Genomic DNA, 16588 nt, shown 5'->3' with positions numbered 1-16588 from the left:
AAGGGTCTGGGGTGCACTAAGGAAATGGGGGCATTGATCCCTCAACCATGAACTTGTCATGAGATTGCAGGTGAGCCTTCACTCGCTTGTTCTCCTAAAGAGTTTCCCAGGCCAGTGTCTGTGTCAGGACCGTGAAGGTGAAGAATATCGGAGAGAAGAGAACAACCTACTTCAGGAAACGGGGTGAGAGAAGCTACCCTGTTCTCTTGACCCAGTAAGCAGAAGGGGAGCAAGGAGTATCCCACTTCTCGGATAAACTTATCCACAAGTCCTGTCTTTGGGCTATTCATCACCATGTCCTGACTCCTATCCCTCACTCAGCATCCCCTTCCTACAGGAAGGGAGTTTTATCAGTATTCCCCTGAGAAGGACTGTTGGTGAGTCTAGGAGAGGTCACCATCATTTTCAGGACTTGGTTCTACCACACTTCTTCTTTTCATTTCTTTTTTTTTTTCATTTTGTTTCATTTGTTTTTTGTTTTTCATGACAGAGTTTCTTTGTGTAACAACCCTAGCTATCCTGGAACTTGCCCTGTAGACCAAGCTGGTCTCAAACTTAAGAGATTCACCTGCCTCTGCCTCCCGAGTGCTGGAATTAAAGGCGTGCACCACCACTGTTCAGTTTATCACACTTCTTCTAACCCAGCTCACTATCAGTCCCATGAGCTCTAGGGTCCGCCTGCGCACCATAAACCCACCTTTTCCTCTCCATTCCTGCACAACCCCAGCTCCAGAGCAGCACACTCCACCACTGACCTACTCAGAAGCGATGTTGTCCTGCAGGGCCACCTTGCCTCCACTATTGCTCCCTTTTCAGTTCAGTCTTCGTGCCGTAGCCAGAGTAATCTTCAAAACTTCATCCCTAACTCTTCTTAAAGCCACCCACGACTGACTGGCAAATCCCGTGTCCCGTCTCCTCTACCCAGCATGCACAGCACCCCCACCCACTTACAGCCACCGCCATCTTTGCTGGGAGACATCGTTCTGTCAGTTCTCATATTAACCTCAGAATTTCAGGATAGGTCTTTGGTGTTTAGGTTTCCAGACCCTCAGATGTGAAGAAAGCATCTGGTAGCACCGTCCTTTCCCCCTACTCCTGAGGCCTCTTGTACATGTCCAGGTATAACTCCAATGGAGTGCAAGGCATTACTTCTGAGCGGGGAGCTTCTTGAGGGCATGGCTTGGTCTATGGAATGTAATAGAATTTAAATTCTATTTTCTCTCTCCTCCCAAGCTGTTCTGCACAGGACACAACTTGTGCAAGCAGATACATTCCTCAACTTGGTTGTATCTGTCTCCTTCACAGTGTCTAAAGGGGTAGGTTCCCTCAAAGAAGGGAGGTCATGGGTAGGGAGATAGACCAATAAGGGACACCCTCCTAATCCCAGAGGTGAGGTCAAAACCGGCTTCATTCTCTTCAGGTTGATTCTAGAACTAGAGTGAGGCTCCAAGAAAGAGCAGTAGCTTTGTAGGCAATTAGGAGCCAGGTGGCAGATGGTCGCAGTTCTGAGTACGGAGCTAAGCTTCAATAGGTGGTAGAGACTGGCAGTGGGTAAATGGAGAGGATCTGGGGAGGGGGGTTTCACTCCAGAACAAACTGTGCTGTTTCCCGTAAAGATTCAGGCTTTCTTTTGGGGGTTCACTCAGTCTTTACAGGCTTCCTTCCCTTTACAGTCCTGCAAGAGTCCTGCAAAAACGCAGCCAGAAGTATTATCCCTGATTCTCCAGCAGGTGGCGGCTACGCCCAGGACCCAGTGCCTACCGAAGGCTGGGTGCCCGGTCCTCTCTGGTGAAAGTTGCTGCTGCCCCTGGCAAGCTCAGAGGAAAGATTGATGGCCTGGCTGTTGCCGGGGCTAGCCAACAGTGCCATTGATTTTCATTTAAGAGGATAATTAAATATTAATTTTCACTTCGTTAAGTTAAGAAGGGCGAATAAAGCCAATCCTGGCAGTAGCAGAGGAAAGCAGGCCACAAGGAAGGTCTGCAGATGGAAGGGTGGGAGGAGGCACAAGTCCTCAACTGCCACACTCTTCAGAAACTAAGGCGTAAGCTAAGCCCCTTCTGCTACCAAGTTAGCTCATGTAATAGTGGAGCAATTAAATGACTAGACTAACAGAGCTCAATGACCAGAACTTCTCAAATATGAACTTGGGCAGCTCATTATGAGACTCAGTCTCCTCATCAGTTAGATGGTGTGGAGTGGGAGACACGGGGCAGAACCCAGTAACGATACCTTCTTTGTATTAAATGACTTGGAACACGTAAAATACCATGAATACTGGTGCTGATAACTGTTGCTTACTACTATGTTGCTTTTCTCCCTTAGAATTCCTTCAGTTCTCTCGGGAACACCCATTCTTATGAAACCCGACAGGTACAGTTCACCTCTTCTGCAGAAACTTTTTCTCCCAAGTTCATCTTAATTTTCTCAGGGTAAAGTCCAAATCTCCAACCCCCCCCCCTACTTGTTTCCCCTTCAGCTGTAGTCCTTGGTGGGATCCTGCTCTCAGCCTGGCCCAGACTCCCTTGAGTCCTCTCCCCCTGCCCCCACATTGGGCCCATCTGCTTCACACCCACCTGTTTCTTCCAGCTCTGAATTTTTACCGCACTGTTTCTTGCATGGGTGTTCCAGCTTGTCTCGATGCCTGTGCTAGCAGCAGGAATCGTTTGCTCCCACGGTTAGATGAATGATGCTTTCTACGACTGCTCCTACTAATGTTACTGTTTCAGTTACTGCTAGTACTACCACCAGCTAAGCCACACTGCAGGCTTACTTTCTGCTGTGCTCGGTACTTCTCATGACTTAGCCCATCTGCCAACACATTCGGTCTTATAGATGAAGAAACTCGGGTTTTATCGTATTTTTGAGACAGAGTCTCACTATGTAGCCCTGGTTGTCCTGGAACGCACTATATAGATCAGGTTGATCTCAGACTCAAAGAACTCTGCCTGCCTCTGCCTCTGCCTCTGAAGAGCTGGGATTAAAGGTGTGCCCAGAAAAACTCAGGTTTTAAACTTGGCCAGAGTCACAGAGTTGTTGAGTGACTGCAAAGTTCCAATTCATAGAACAAAGCTGAAATGGGTACCTGTTTCTTATTCTCATCGATCTTGCTCTTGATATCTGGGACCATGTACAGAAAACCAAGTCCTTTGTCAGGATCTTAAGGCAAAAGTCGAATTTACTGGGACTTTCTTACTATAGCCAAGGAGTTACATTGTTAGTGCAGCCCACTCCCCACAGGGGTGACAACTGAAGCAGGAGTGGAAGGAGGCAGAGAAGTGGTAAGTGACAGCGGTGAGCTTAAATCTAAGTCTGAAAGATAGGAAACCAAGTATTCTTAATTATCACGTTATGATGTGCTCATATTAAAAGCTCATTAAGTTCTTTATTTCTCCATATATATGTAAAAATATATATGTGCGATTCCTTTGAACATATCTCATAATATTTTTGGTGCCTTTGTGCCCTTATTCTATCCTGGTCTCTTTCTAAAAGCCAATAACCTCCTTAAGTCTAAAATGGACATTGTCCCAGACTTTTCCTACTCGTGACATTTGAATATTGCTCTTTTTTTAGACACAACACTCAGATAGGAGAAAATGAGGTTGGAAAGTATGTTTTCCTCTTGACAACCCATGCTAGATCCTACTACATGAATGGTTGGTTCCAAGTTTCTTTTACCTGTGACCATCCATTAGTTGAGATCAGATCATATAATCCTGGGTGACTATATAACCAAACCAAAAAGAAAAAACTCTTTTAACATTAGCTATGTTTTATAATATGGAGAGAAGACGATTTGGGTGAGACAAGGTACTCCAAATGTATTACAGGAAGAAAACCACAGGAAAGCACCATCCAGGACCACAAGATTGGAGAAGACAGGATCCTGACTCAGCAGAGTCTCTCCCCTCCTTTACTACACATATGCTTACAACAGTGATAAGTAACCCCTGAAGCCATGATTTTAGCCAAAGTGGAAAAATCCTAACTTAACTCACATCACTGAAGTCTCTTGTAAAAACATAGGTTGGAACACTTGGCTCAAGTGTCTTGAGCCCGTTTCTTTGAGCCAGAAGATTGAGTGTAACATGGGACTTGACTTGTTCAAGGAACACATAAACCCTTTCCTGGGTAGATGACCCTGTTTCTAGCTGCTGGTGCCAACTTAACCCTTTATGCTGCTTTGGCATACATGCGGAGCATTGTCCCAAGCTTGAGGTCCCCCCCATCCCACCCTCAACCTTGGTTGACTTACCCCTGGCAGAGTCTTCTGCTCGTGCAGTGCACTCTGGGCCTTGAGAGCAGAGTCCCGTGCGCAGTAGGTGAGGAAGGCACAGCCTGGGGAGGAAGAGCCAGGCTCAGGGAGTTTTCTGAAACCCTTCAACATTCTTCTCGGTAAGATCCAAACAAGTCAACAAACCTAGGGTCACTACTCTGTAAACATGAATACTGCCCTGTGAAGTGTTCTGTGATAGGAGTCTTCATGTGCTTGGGGACCTATGTCCCAAGTTTAGGCTTTCTCTCATTTTCTCCTGGCCTTCTGTCCAAGAAACATCTGTACCCACACATCCAGTTTTTTGCTCATTCGATCCCAAAGCTTCCCTCCCCAGTCCATCCCTAAGTCCTATCAGGGTTAAACCGCCCTAAGCAGCTTTGCCTTCTTCAATGAACCACCTGCCCCCACAACGCCTATCTATTTTAGACATGGACTCATAGTCTCCTAGGATCGGTCTCAATTCCTTTCCAATCCAGTTCCAAGTGGCAGAAAAAAAAGAGGAACATGAAGGAGTGAAGGTTAACTACTTCCCAACACTTCCCTCCCTAAGTTTGAAGTTGGGAAATGGATTTGATTTGAGCCTTGTTGAGGCTTCCTGTAAGTAGGAGAAACCAGGTTGAGAGCTTCCTGTAAGGAGGAGATTCCAGAAACTCCCTCATCCTATTCAAGGACCTCAGTCTGTCAAGACAGCCCATAAAGGGTTATTTGTGACCCAGCCTGAACTCCTCTAAAAGAAGTCTAGTTATTGGGGAAGATAATAAGTCTAGGTTGAGCTAAAGAGTAGGACCTACTATCCCACTGTGTTCAGCTTCAGAATCTGCAGTCTTCTAGAAACCACCGAAGTAGGTATCTTTCTTTCCAATATTCACTGAGAATTCATTCATCAGAAAATATCCAATACTTACTTATTTGGTTGGGCATTGTGATAGGTTAGAGTTGGAGAGGAGTTCTTGGAGATTGGATGTCATGAGGAGCACCCGAGTCTGTCTCCAAGGACTGAGGACTATCTACAAGAAGACACTGAGGGTGGCAGAGTTCTTGCCTAGCATACATGAGACCTTAGGTTCAAACCCCAGCAAATAATAATGATGATAAAATAGAAGACATTGAGTTTTCAAGAACAAGAATAGTAAGTCTTTTAGAACCAGCTGAGAAGAGGGGTGTGGTTATTTCAGGTCAAAAGAGTAAAAACTGAGCCAAAATGTGATGTGTTGGAGAGATGGAGAGAAAAACAGTATGGCTAAAGACTTGGGAATTCAAGCAGAGTGGCTAGGGATGGATTGGGTTACATAAAGCCTTAGAGACCTCAATAAATTTATGCTTTTTCCTAAGAGCAGTAGAGAGGCACTAAAGAATTTTCACTGTGGTTGTGACATGATAAGATCTATATTTTCAAAACGAACCTCTTGAGTAGAGGAAGGAGAAGGGCTGAAGGAAGGGCACATGCATGTGGGAAGCCATTAGGAGCTGGTGATGTTTTCTGCTCAGATAGCTAACTAAAAAGGCAAATGAGAAATGTTTCATTTCGTGTTTTTTTAGTGGAATCTTCCGTGGAGCTGCCTGCTTACAACGGATGGATTACCCACTGTTTATCAAGAACTCTTAGATAAGGCTTTTCATATCAGTAGAGTAACTGAAGCCAGAGATTTTATCAGTAACAGGTCAGGGTTAGGGATCTTGAATTCCCAGGCTATGGTTGTTTTCAAAGCTTGGTGGCTGTTCCCTCAATACTCAGTCATGAAAATAAAAATGAATCACTGTGATACTTAGATATCATGGTTGCTGGGGAGAGAGAGCTGTTGACTTGGAGACCCTCCAAACTGCCTCTATATCTCACATGGCCACACTTTCCTTGGAGAGGTGTAGGTTGTTTAGGGATCAAATCACATAACCCTGCCTCACACTTATCCATTCTGTCCCTGAGCCATAACATCTGACCTTAGACTGGAAGAGGCTTTATGAAAGGCTTAGGATTCCAGGTCTTTCCTACCACAAAGAACCCGTGTAGATTGCTGGGGTTAGAAGGTGAAAGAATGAAAAGGTGTAAGTACAGAGAAGCATGACTTAAGGGCAAATGAGTATAGGGAGGAACAGAAGGAACCAGAACTTAGTGAGCAGGAACAGAGAATGAGGGAACAGCCCAGAGACTCTGAGCACTTGGTGTTTAAGTGGGAATCGCTGTTATTCCACACACTTTCTTTATTCTACAGATCACCTACAAAGATTAGTTTTATGCTTACCCACTGAGTTCAATGTCTAGAAAAAAATGCCATAAATGGATGGGCAGGAATATAGACAGGCAGTTGGGCTGCACTGTAAGGTGTCGGGATGATATGAACTTGTCCTTGTGGAACTTTAACATAACCTCACCCCAAAGGATGGAAGATGTACCCTTACTCAAATGGCCTAGATCCTTCATGGACATTTTCTCAAAGTCCCCCTACCTTAGCACACCAAGGAATGCTCTGGAAGGAGGTAGCTGTCTAATGCTAGCTCACAAGCCTTTGGAATGGACCTGCCCTGCAAGTCCTGTCACTTGTCTCTTAGAAGACCATGGAGGCTAGTTGGTGACCCTTCCCCCACCAAAATCCTGAAGCCACATTATTTCCCAGTGGGGAAATAAGGACGTTTCTCCTCAAATTATTATTATATGATTCTGGCTCTGTTACTCCAGTGCAGCCTGGACAGACTTTTCTGCATGTAAACAAGTCTCCTCCCTTCTCTACAGGAAGAAAGGGGTGTGGCTGGACAGGACCATGGTGCCTCTGTCTTCCTAGGAAGGTCAACGAGAAGGGTCCCCATCTCCATCTTTCTCATTAAACGAACCCCACCCTGAGAGTGCTCTGGTCTGAAATTAGCCAGCAAAGAAAGGAAAACAGGAGGCCATCAGGAGAACTGAGAGGGAGCAGAGAGCCATAGGAGTGGGATGAGACATGAAAAAAGTGCATTCACGTCAGGGGAAACCTAAGGTGAAGGCGGCACAGGAAGGTGGCTGTTCCCAGCTGAGGTTAGGATTCTGGATTCAAATCAGAAGTAAAGAATGTTGGGTTCTGGGAAAATGTATGAGACACCAGGGTTATTGTCAAATAGCCTGTGAGAGGGTATTTGTCTCTGAGTCTCCTGGGAGGAGATTGGGACTGTGTAAATTAGACAGCTTTGAATTCTGAAGAAGAGAATTTGGGTGTGGGGTGTTTAAAGCTTTCAGACACAAGAGCTAAATGGAGGCTTTGGGGGTTCACTAGGGTTGGAGGCCAGAAGGAGGGGTGCAAGTCCAAGATGTGTGTGAGTGGTTAGGCCTGAGTAGGGTGGCACCAGAGGGCTCTGGAAATACGTGGGTCCAGGGGTCAGGAGACATATATTCCAGACCTGGAAGGTAGAATAAGTTTCCAAATTGCAGGGTTTGGGGTGTCTGAAGGAAGGGATGGTGGAGAGGTCCAGCTGGGAGGTGGGGATGGTTGGGATGTGAGAACTGACAAGGGAATTGGAGGTTAGAGTGAAGTACCTGTTAGGGAATCGGAGTGATGCTCAGAAAGAGCATGTCAAAGAGAAAATTCTGGATCTGGAGCTCTGTGACCTGGGGAGGGGTCAGAGCTGAGGTGGGGCAGGTACTGAACTGGGCTGGCTCTAAGGTAGGGCTGGGGTTGGGCCTGCGTTTGGGGCCGGGGTTGGGTTGGGCTGCGCTCTAATTGGATTGGGGCTGGGTTGGGCTGGGCTGGGCTGACCCCGCGCACCTTTGTGGAGGCCGGTGAGCCGGTCCTTCAGCACGGTCAGCTCGTAGATGCGGCCGAACTCCTCGAACAGCGGCTTGAGGTCTTGCTCGTCCAAGCCCCGCGGAATCTGCCCCACGAAGAGCTTGATGGCGTCGTGGTCCTTCATGGGCACCGCGGGACCAGGGTTCAGCCCGCTCATGCCGATGCCGCTGTCCGCGGTGCTGAAAGCCAGGCGCGGGCCGGGACCGGAGGGCGGCGCAGACCCTCCGGGTGCCGCGGCCATGTCCCCGCCCCGTCTGCCCTCCCGCGCGTCCCGCGTCCCGCTTGTCCCGCCGTCCCTTCCCCGGACTGCTGGCGAGGGCCTGGGGGAGGGGGCGGGGCCCGGCTGCGAGGGCGGGGGGCTACCCAGGGGGCGGGGCCCGGCCGAGAGCGAGGGGCGGGACAGGCTAGAAAGGGGCGTGGTCGAGGCGGGGCGCCTGAGTCCGGCTGGAGTCCCCCTCGGAGCTCTCTGGGCTCCCGCCCTAGCGCGCTTAGCCCAGCCCCGAGCCCCAGCTCCGCCCCCCCAGCTTAGTGACGTCAGACAGCTAGCCGGGCCTGTCTACGCAAGTGATTTGCATAATGAATAGCGGTGGCCAATCAGAGCGGGAATTGACTAAGCTGGGGCGGGGGCCGGGAGGGGCGGCTGGGCTCACGCGCTCCAACTCTCCATGGCAACCGGACCCTCAGCTGCCCTGTATGTGGAGGGTGTGCGGGCGTGGCAGTGGATGGGAAGTAGCTTCGTCATGCGTGGCGATGTCTGCGGGAATCAGAGCCGATCCCTTCCTGCACACCTCCAACAGCGAGACCGTTTTCTGAGGGGCGGATGGGGCTTCCAACTCTCTATCCCTACTACCGAAACGCAACCCATCCTACCGGGCTCCATCACACACCTCTTCGTATCTTCAACCACTTCCTGGCTCCTGAGTATCAAATACACTCTCGTCTCTTGCATCCTAAAATAAGCCCCCAAGCACGGATTTCTTTCTCAGGAGAGCGAGAGAACTTATGTAGCCATATTTACTCCGCGCTCGTGCCTATTCCCTCCTTATTCTGTTACTCAGGAGTGTTATCTCCTTTTTCTGAAAAGGATGCTGTGGGTCAAAGAAGTTAGGGCGTGGGTGCCCCTAGCATTTGCAGAGCCGAGGGCAAAAGAAGAAACGGAAACTGATAAATCGTGTGTGTTAATATCTAAAAGCTATCTGTCAAATCACAATACTAAAGTGTTTAGCTTCCTTTTCACAAACACACATTCATAAAGATGCAGAAATGGCGAGATAGACAAGCAGGTGAAGGCTCTTAATGAACAAGCTTGATAATCTGAGTTGGATACCCAGAACCCGCACGGAAAAGTCAGATGCAGAGCCTCGCGTCTGTAATCCCAGCACTTCTGTGGCAAAAATGGGAGGAGGAAATGAGAATCATGAGGGCCATGTAGCAGAGGGACAGAAACAAGACGGACCCACATGGAATGAGAGAACCCACTCCTGAAAGTTGTCCTCTGATCTCAACAAGCTTGCGGCCACATATGTGTGTCTTCTGCTGCGTGCACGCGCACGCACACGCACGCACACACACGGGTAAATTTGTAAACATTTTATGTGTATGAGAGTTTTGGCAACACACCTGCATGTATGCACAGCACGTGTATGCCTAGTGCCTTCTGAGGCCAGAAGAAGGTGAATCGAACCCAGGTCCTTTGTAAGAGCAGCCAGGACTCTAGCTGCTGAGCCATCTCTCCAGGTCCATGTTATTGTTTTTGAGACAGGCTCTCATGTCATACAGGCTGGCCATTAACTCATTATTGAATTGAGTAGGACCTTGAACTACTGAGCTTTCTTTTCCACTTTCCAAGTTCTGAGGTCACTGGCACTCACTTTCATGCTGGGCTGAAGATTTGTTAGCTTACAAATCACATATTTTTAGTAGTTTGTGTGAGGTACATCTACTTTTCAAATTGTGCTTTCTTCTTGGTAGAGCAACTTTTTTTCTTTTTCTGACAGGATCTTGTCACATAGTCCAGGTTAGCCTCAAACTCATGATTCTCTCCTGCTTTAACCTTCCAGAGCTAAGGATGCAGGCATGGACTACCATACCCAGCCCTGAACTGGTCCCTGCGAGGAGACAAGTACCCAACCACTAAGGTGTGCCTCCCATAGTTACACTTAAAGCAGGTAACTTTAAAAATACATATGATTGAATCTTTTGAATTTTAAAGTGTTTTATTTGTTCTGTGACAAATTGAAAATTAAATATTGGCAACACTCCACATTGTTCTCTTTTGATATCATGGTATGTACTCTTTTTTTCCCTTTAGATATAAAATTTAGAGTCAACTTGTCAACACTCATTGTACTAGTGCGCTTTCTGTTGCCAAGATGAACACCATGATCCAAAACAACTTTGGAGGAAAAAGGTTTATTTCAGCTCCCATCTCCTAGGTCACAAGCCATCCATCACTAAAGGAAGTCAGAGCAGGAACCCTGGGTCTTGCTTCTGAAGAGCATAGAAGCCCTCCCAAACCGGGCGGTGGTGGCACACGCCTTTAATCCGAGCTTTCTTGGGAGGCAGAGGCAGGTGGATCTCTGTGAGTTCGAGGCCAGCCTGGTCTACAGAGTGAGTTCTACAGAGAGAGTTTTGTTGAAAAACCAACAAAAAAGCAGGGTGGTGGTGGCTCACACCTTTAATCCCAGCTCTCAGGAGATAGTTGCAGGCAGATCTCTGAGTTTGAGGCCAACCTGGTTCCAGGACAGCTAGGTCTGTGACACAGAAGAGACCCTGTCTCGAATAACCAAAACCAACCAAACAAACAGAACAGGAACCCTGTGAGGATATTGTTTACTGCCTTGCTCCCACTGCTTGCTTAGCAAGCTCTCTATGCTGTCCAGGCTGCCAGCTAGGGAAGAAGATGCTGCCTACAATGGGCTGGGCCCTCCCACTTCATTGAAATGACTAGAGACCAACCAATCTGATGGGAGAAATTCAACTGAGGCTACCTCTTCCCAGGTGACTCTAGTTTGTGCTAAGATGGCAATCACCAAACCCATAAAATAGCTTCCTGGAACTATGACTAGGTTCGCATTGATATAACCACATTGGAAAAAAAAAAATGAAACCAAACTGTTCTTGCGGCCCTTGGAGGAGATGGCTCGGTGAATAAAGGTACTTGTCATCAAGTCTGATAACCTGAGTTCTGCCCTAGAACCCACATGGAGGAGGGAGAGAACCAACTCCCACAGTGGTCCTCTGCCCTCCACACATATGCAATGCAATGTGACATGTACATACATTCGCCTATATGCATGTGCACACACAGACTGTTTAAAAATGTTATTGTAACAATATTGACTCTTCCTATTCACAAACATGAGAAATCTCTATTTGCCTCTTTTTTTCATTTCTTCATCCAAGAGTAGTGGGTATATTTTTTCTTTCTTAAATATATCACACCATTCTAGCCCTTGTTCCTCTGCAGGTGAATGGGATATTTCCTCTGGCTTGTCTCCTGACCCCAGTTCTCCAAATTTTTGGGTTTATTTTTTTGTAGTTTGAGTATTATGTGCTAAGATGAGCGTTGGTTATTATCTAGTGTGTTTATGCTGCTGTGCCCTCGTCGAGATTCCTGAATCTTCGATTTGTTGTCTGCCACTAATTTTGGCAAATTCTTTATCATTATTACCTCATTAACATTCTCTTTATGTGCCTGGATGCTTCTGATTATGTGAGAGGCATTGTGTTGGAAAAATATTTTTAGAAATAATTGGAGGTTGCGGGGGGTTAGTATTTTCTTCTCCAGAATGAACTTACATTTGTTTCTGGAAGGCATCCAGAATCTCTATCAGTTTGAGATAATCAAACTAAATTTTAGTGATTAAGATGACTCAAAGCTGAGCTGTCATCTCCAGAGCGATTGATCTATTTCCAACTCACTCGCTCTTTGGGACTTTTGAGTAGAAAGTTTTTTAGGGAGTGTGTATTTGTGTGTGTGTGTGTATGTGTGTGTGGTGTGTGCATTCATATATACGTGCAGGTGTGTGCACCCCTGTATGTGCATGCAGATGCCAACAGAGGATGTCATGTGTCCTGCTCTGTCCTTATTACCTTGAGACAGGTTTCTCATTGATTCTTGCCCTACATTGGCAGCAGACAAGCCCAGTTATTCCCTTGTCTTCAATTCCTCCACAGTCTGAGTTATAACCATGTATATGGCCATGATTCGCCCTTAAAACAAACAAGCATGGGTGCTGGGGATTCACACTCAGGTCCTCATGTTTGTCCAGCAAGCACCTCTATCCACTGAGATATCTCCCCAACTCCAGAGGATGTTTTCTGAACCTTAGACTACAACTTCTAATTCCCATCCCTAAGGCATTATCTAAAGTGTTTTCCAGAAAATGCTTATCCAGAACTGGCAGTTGTGCCCAGAGTGGAACATTGTCCCAAAAGGTAGGCTTTTAATGCTGGATCTTAGTCTTTCTCAGATCTCATCTGAGTCATTTCTCACAGTGTTTCATCACGCTAGTGTTTCCGAGCCTTTCCAATCATCTGCAGGGGCAGACCTGCTCCCAGTCACTTACTCTAGAAAGATGAGAGAGGTAATAGGCTTATATTTTTTAATTTTTAAAATTTTATTTTTATTTTTATTATGCATATGGGTGTTTTGCCTGCGTGAATGTCCATGTGCCACAAGTGTGTCTGGTGTCTTTGGAAACCAGGAGAGATCTTTGGGTTCCCTGGGACTGGAGTTATTGACAGTTGTTACCAACCGTTTGGATGCTGGGAATTAAACCCAGGTCCTCTGGAAGAACAGCCAGTGCTATGAACCTCTAAACTATCTCCCCAACTTCAACGCTTTAATTTTGAAAGTTGTTTACCTTTTAAATCCTGGATTAAGGGGTGTATGTATGTATTTATATTAAGGTGTGTATGTATGTATTTATATTAAGCTGTGTATGGATGGATTTATATTAAGATGTGTATGTATGTATATTTTGCTTAAATTTTTAGAAGCTCAAGGTGTTTGAAGCAGCTATTAGCACAGAGTTGAAGTGGTTTGAGATTTTTAAATTCTCTTCTTACTTCAGTGAAGATGTAATTTAAGTCTTGTTTTTAAATTCATTTTTTGTTCTATGTTAATTTCATAGGAGAAGTAGCAAGACTAAAGGATGGTTTCTAACAGTATTCCACAAGAATCAGAAAGAATTAGAAGTCCCCATGCTAATTTTCAATATAATCTCTAATTATTTAAGTGTCTGTGTATGGATAAGCTCTTGACTGGGTTTTATATCCTGTTTTATGAGTTTGTTGATTCCTGAACCAAAACCCTTATCATGAATTAAAGGTATCTATTTATCTATCTATCTATCTATCTATCTATCTATCTATCTATCTATCTATCTATCTACCTACCTACCTATCTATCTATCTATCTATCTATCTATCTATCTATCTATCTATCTATCTACCTACCTACCTACCTACCTACCTATCTATCTATCTATCTATCTATCTATCTATCTATCTATCTATCTATCGACAGGGTCTCACTGTGTATTCTGTATGTTCCAGAGCTCTCTATGTAGATCAGATTGGCTTCAAACCCACAGAGATTTGTCTGCCTCTGCCTCCCAAGTGCTGGAATTAAGGTGTGCACTTAATCTCATGCCCATCTACTCATCTGTTTTATTTACTTGTTTGTAGCCCAGAATGGTCTCATACTTACTCTGTTGCTGAGGCTGTCCTTAACCTCCTGACCCTCCTGCCTACACCTCCTAAGTGCTGAGATTAAAGACACATACCATACCCAGCCTTATAATGACTCAATGTCTGGCATTGTCCTGACAATATTTTGCATAATTATTGTGTGCATTGGCCATTAAGAATAGATAATGGCCCTAAAACCTGTGTGTGAACCAGGCATATTGGTATGTAATTCTAAACTTGGGAAGCAGAAACAAGAGGATCATGAGTGGTTTATGATCAGTGTGGGCTAACCAGTGAGTTCAATACTAGCCTGGACTACACTGAACCCATGTCCAACAAAAAACAAAACAAACCTATGTGTCTATATGTATATACATACACATATATAATCTTTACATTTTGGTTGTGAGATATATATATATAATTCATATGAGAGTAGCCGAAGACATGAAGAAGCATTTATGAGATAATTAAGAAATCTGTATTGAGTCAGGTGATGGTGGCAGTGGCTCACGCCTTTTATTCCAGAGCCAGAGGCAAGTGGATCTCTGTGAGTTCAAGGCCAGCCTGGTCTACTGGATAGGACAGGATCCAATGCTACAGAGAAACCTTGTCTCGAAAAAACAAAACAAAACAAAAAAAGGAAATGTGTGTTGAGCTGGCCTTGGAGGGGTGGGCACTAGGCACTAGGGAGGCAGAGGCAGGAGGAACTCCAACTGAATTCAAAATCAGCCTGGTCTATAGAGCAAGTTGCAGGACAGATACGGCTACATAGAGAAACCCTGTCTGGACACACACACAATGTACTGTCTGGTTATCAACTCAATTCTACAGTGCAATTTTTTCCTTGAAATTAGACTTTGTTAATCTTGGCTTTTTCTTCTTTTTTGTTTTGTTTGTTGAGACAGGGTTTCTCTGGGATGAAAGGCGTGCTGGGATGAAAGGCACGCACCACTACCACCCCGCAGCACATCTGGGTTTTGTTTGTTTGTTTATTTGTTTTGTTTTGAGACAGGGTCTCATGTAGGCCAGAATGACATCAAGCTCATTATATAGGCAAGGAAGAGTGAACTTCTGACACTCCTGCCTCGTTCACTGCCCAAGGGTTGGGATTATGGTGTGTTACTTCTCTTGGCTTCTTTTATGTGCACTACGCTTATTCTTTTTTGATTGTTTGTTTGCTCGTTTTTTGTTCCAATGTTTATCTAGATTTACATAACTCAGAAATTTACATTTTTGATATTGTATGCCCATGGTGAGGAAGTGTCACCTCTTTGCTTAAGCCAGCTTCTTTCCTCGCAAGCAACATAGGTAGAGTGATAGGAAATGATACTTCAAGGCAGGTGGCCTCTAGAAGCAGGAAGCTGACATTCCATGCTGAGTGAATGGCAATTGAGATTTCCTAGTGGTTAAGAGCACGCGCTGCTCTTCCAGAACACCTGGATCCCAGCTCACGAGAGGAGGCTCACAATCTCCAGTATCCATTTCAGGGTATCTAATGCTCTCTTCTGTTTTCCATGGGCACCTATACTCAAATACACAAAATCACACACATATACATAATTAAAACTTAAAAACTGTTTTCTAGAAGACTTGAACCAAGTGTATCCACTAGAATGCTAGTCTAAGTGAAGTGTGTGTTAAGTCTGAAGAAGATGGGGCGGTGTAAAGAGGAATAAATGGCTCTAGGAATTGTTGACGTAAAATGAAAACATTGATGAAAAGTGGGATGGAAAAAATTAAACATGATTTCTAAATTTCTCTTTCTCTTTCTTTCTTCCTTTTCTTCCCTTCCTTCCTTCCTTCCTTCCTTCCTTCCTTCCTTCCTTCCTTCCTTCCTTTCTTTCTTTCTTTCTTTCTTTTTCTGAGACAGGGTTTCTCTGTGTAGTCTTGGCTATCCTGTAACTTATTCTGTAGACTAGGCTGACCTTGAACTCAAGGAGGGGGGGGGGAGAGGAAGGAGGCAAGGGAGTGGGGAGAGGAGGAAACTAGAGGTTTCATGCCTGTAATTCCAGTACTCGCAGGCTAGAGCAAGAGGATTGTTATGAGTTCAAGAGTCACCTCACATAGTGAGTTCCAAGGAAGAGCAATGAAGAATCTGTCTGCTTCCATCTTGGTTTTAAAAGCTGTCTTACAGTAAAGACAAACAAGGTTCATTCCTGTTTAGGACTGAACCTCTGTTTCTCGAAGATAGGTCTATGCCCCATCTGTAACCTTAATTACAAATGATTCTGATTGCACTTAACTACAAATATTCCAGGAATGGCAATCTTGTTTTTGTTTCAAAAAAGTTGTTTGTAACCATCTTGCAATCCTACTTTTGTTTCAAAAGATTTTATGACCACCTATGACTACCTTGTTATGACTATGACTACCTTGTTGTGCCCATCCTGCAACCACGTCACAGTTTCAGGAGGTCGTCAGGAGTAACTACTGCTTATGTTCTGCTCTTGTAACTCTGTCTATTTTGCCTGACAAATTCCCCATTTGGAAACCCTCTACCCCGAGCTATAAAAACCTTGTCTTCCTCACAGCCAATGCTGACCTCTTGAATCCCACCTCAGGGCAACTCCTGCACACAAATTAAAAAGAAAAGCTTGCTTTAATTAATTTGGCCATGATGTTTTGGGTCAGTGGTCTTTCCCCTCCCATCTTTGAGATGAACAGAAGGAGGGAGGGAGGAAAAGAAGGAGAGAGGAACAAGGGGAGGAGGGAAATCCCCCAGTTCCAGTATTGTTGGATGGACATTATTAAAACAGTGGTGAAGGGTGGGAAGGAATGGTGGAAACAGCAGAACACATAAGAAGGAATATCACAGTAAACTGGCAAGTAAGATTTTTCTAGAGGGAGGAGCAAAAAA

General features: G+C 45.2%; 1 protein-coding gene across 3 annotated transcripts in view; it reads right to left on the bottom strand.

Moving 5' to 3' along the window:
* Celf6 (CUGBP Elav-like family member 6) overlaps positions 1-8390 on the bottom strand; it is a 31246-nt gene extending 22856 nt beyond the window's left edge. Inside the window, exons 1-2 of one of the 3 annotated variants that reach the window (XM_085689157.2) lie at positions 8011-8390; positions 4259-4341 (exon numbers count right to left, since the gene is read on the bottom strand). In XM_085689157.2, the coding sequence (XP_085545283.1) occupies positions 4259-4341; positions 8011-8272 (345 nt within the window). In that variant the 5' untranslated portion in view covers positions 8273-8390. The remainder of the gene's footprint in view (positions 1-4258; positions 4342-8010) is intronic. The other 2 variants (XM_085689159.2, XM_085689158.2) reach the window with 2 other exon arrangements.
* Positions 8391-16588: the final 8198 nt, after the last annotated feature.

This window comes from Myodes glareolus, chromosome 4, assembly GCF_982192425.1.
Source record: "Myodes glareolus chromosome 4, mMyoGla1.1, whole genome shotgun sequence".
In the NCBI taxonomy this organism is placed as follows: domain Eukaryota; kingdom Metazoa; phylum Chordata; class Mammalia; order Rodentia; family Cricetidae; genus Myodes; species Myodes glareolus.
The sequence above is the reverse complement of the archived record's forward strand: the minus strand, read 5'-3'. Positions and strand labels throughout refer to the sequence as shown.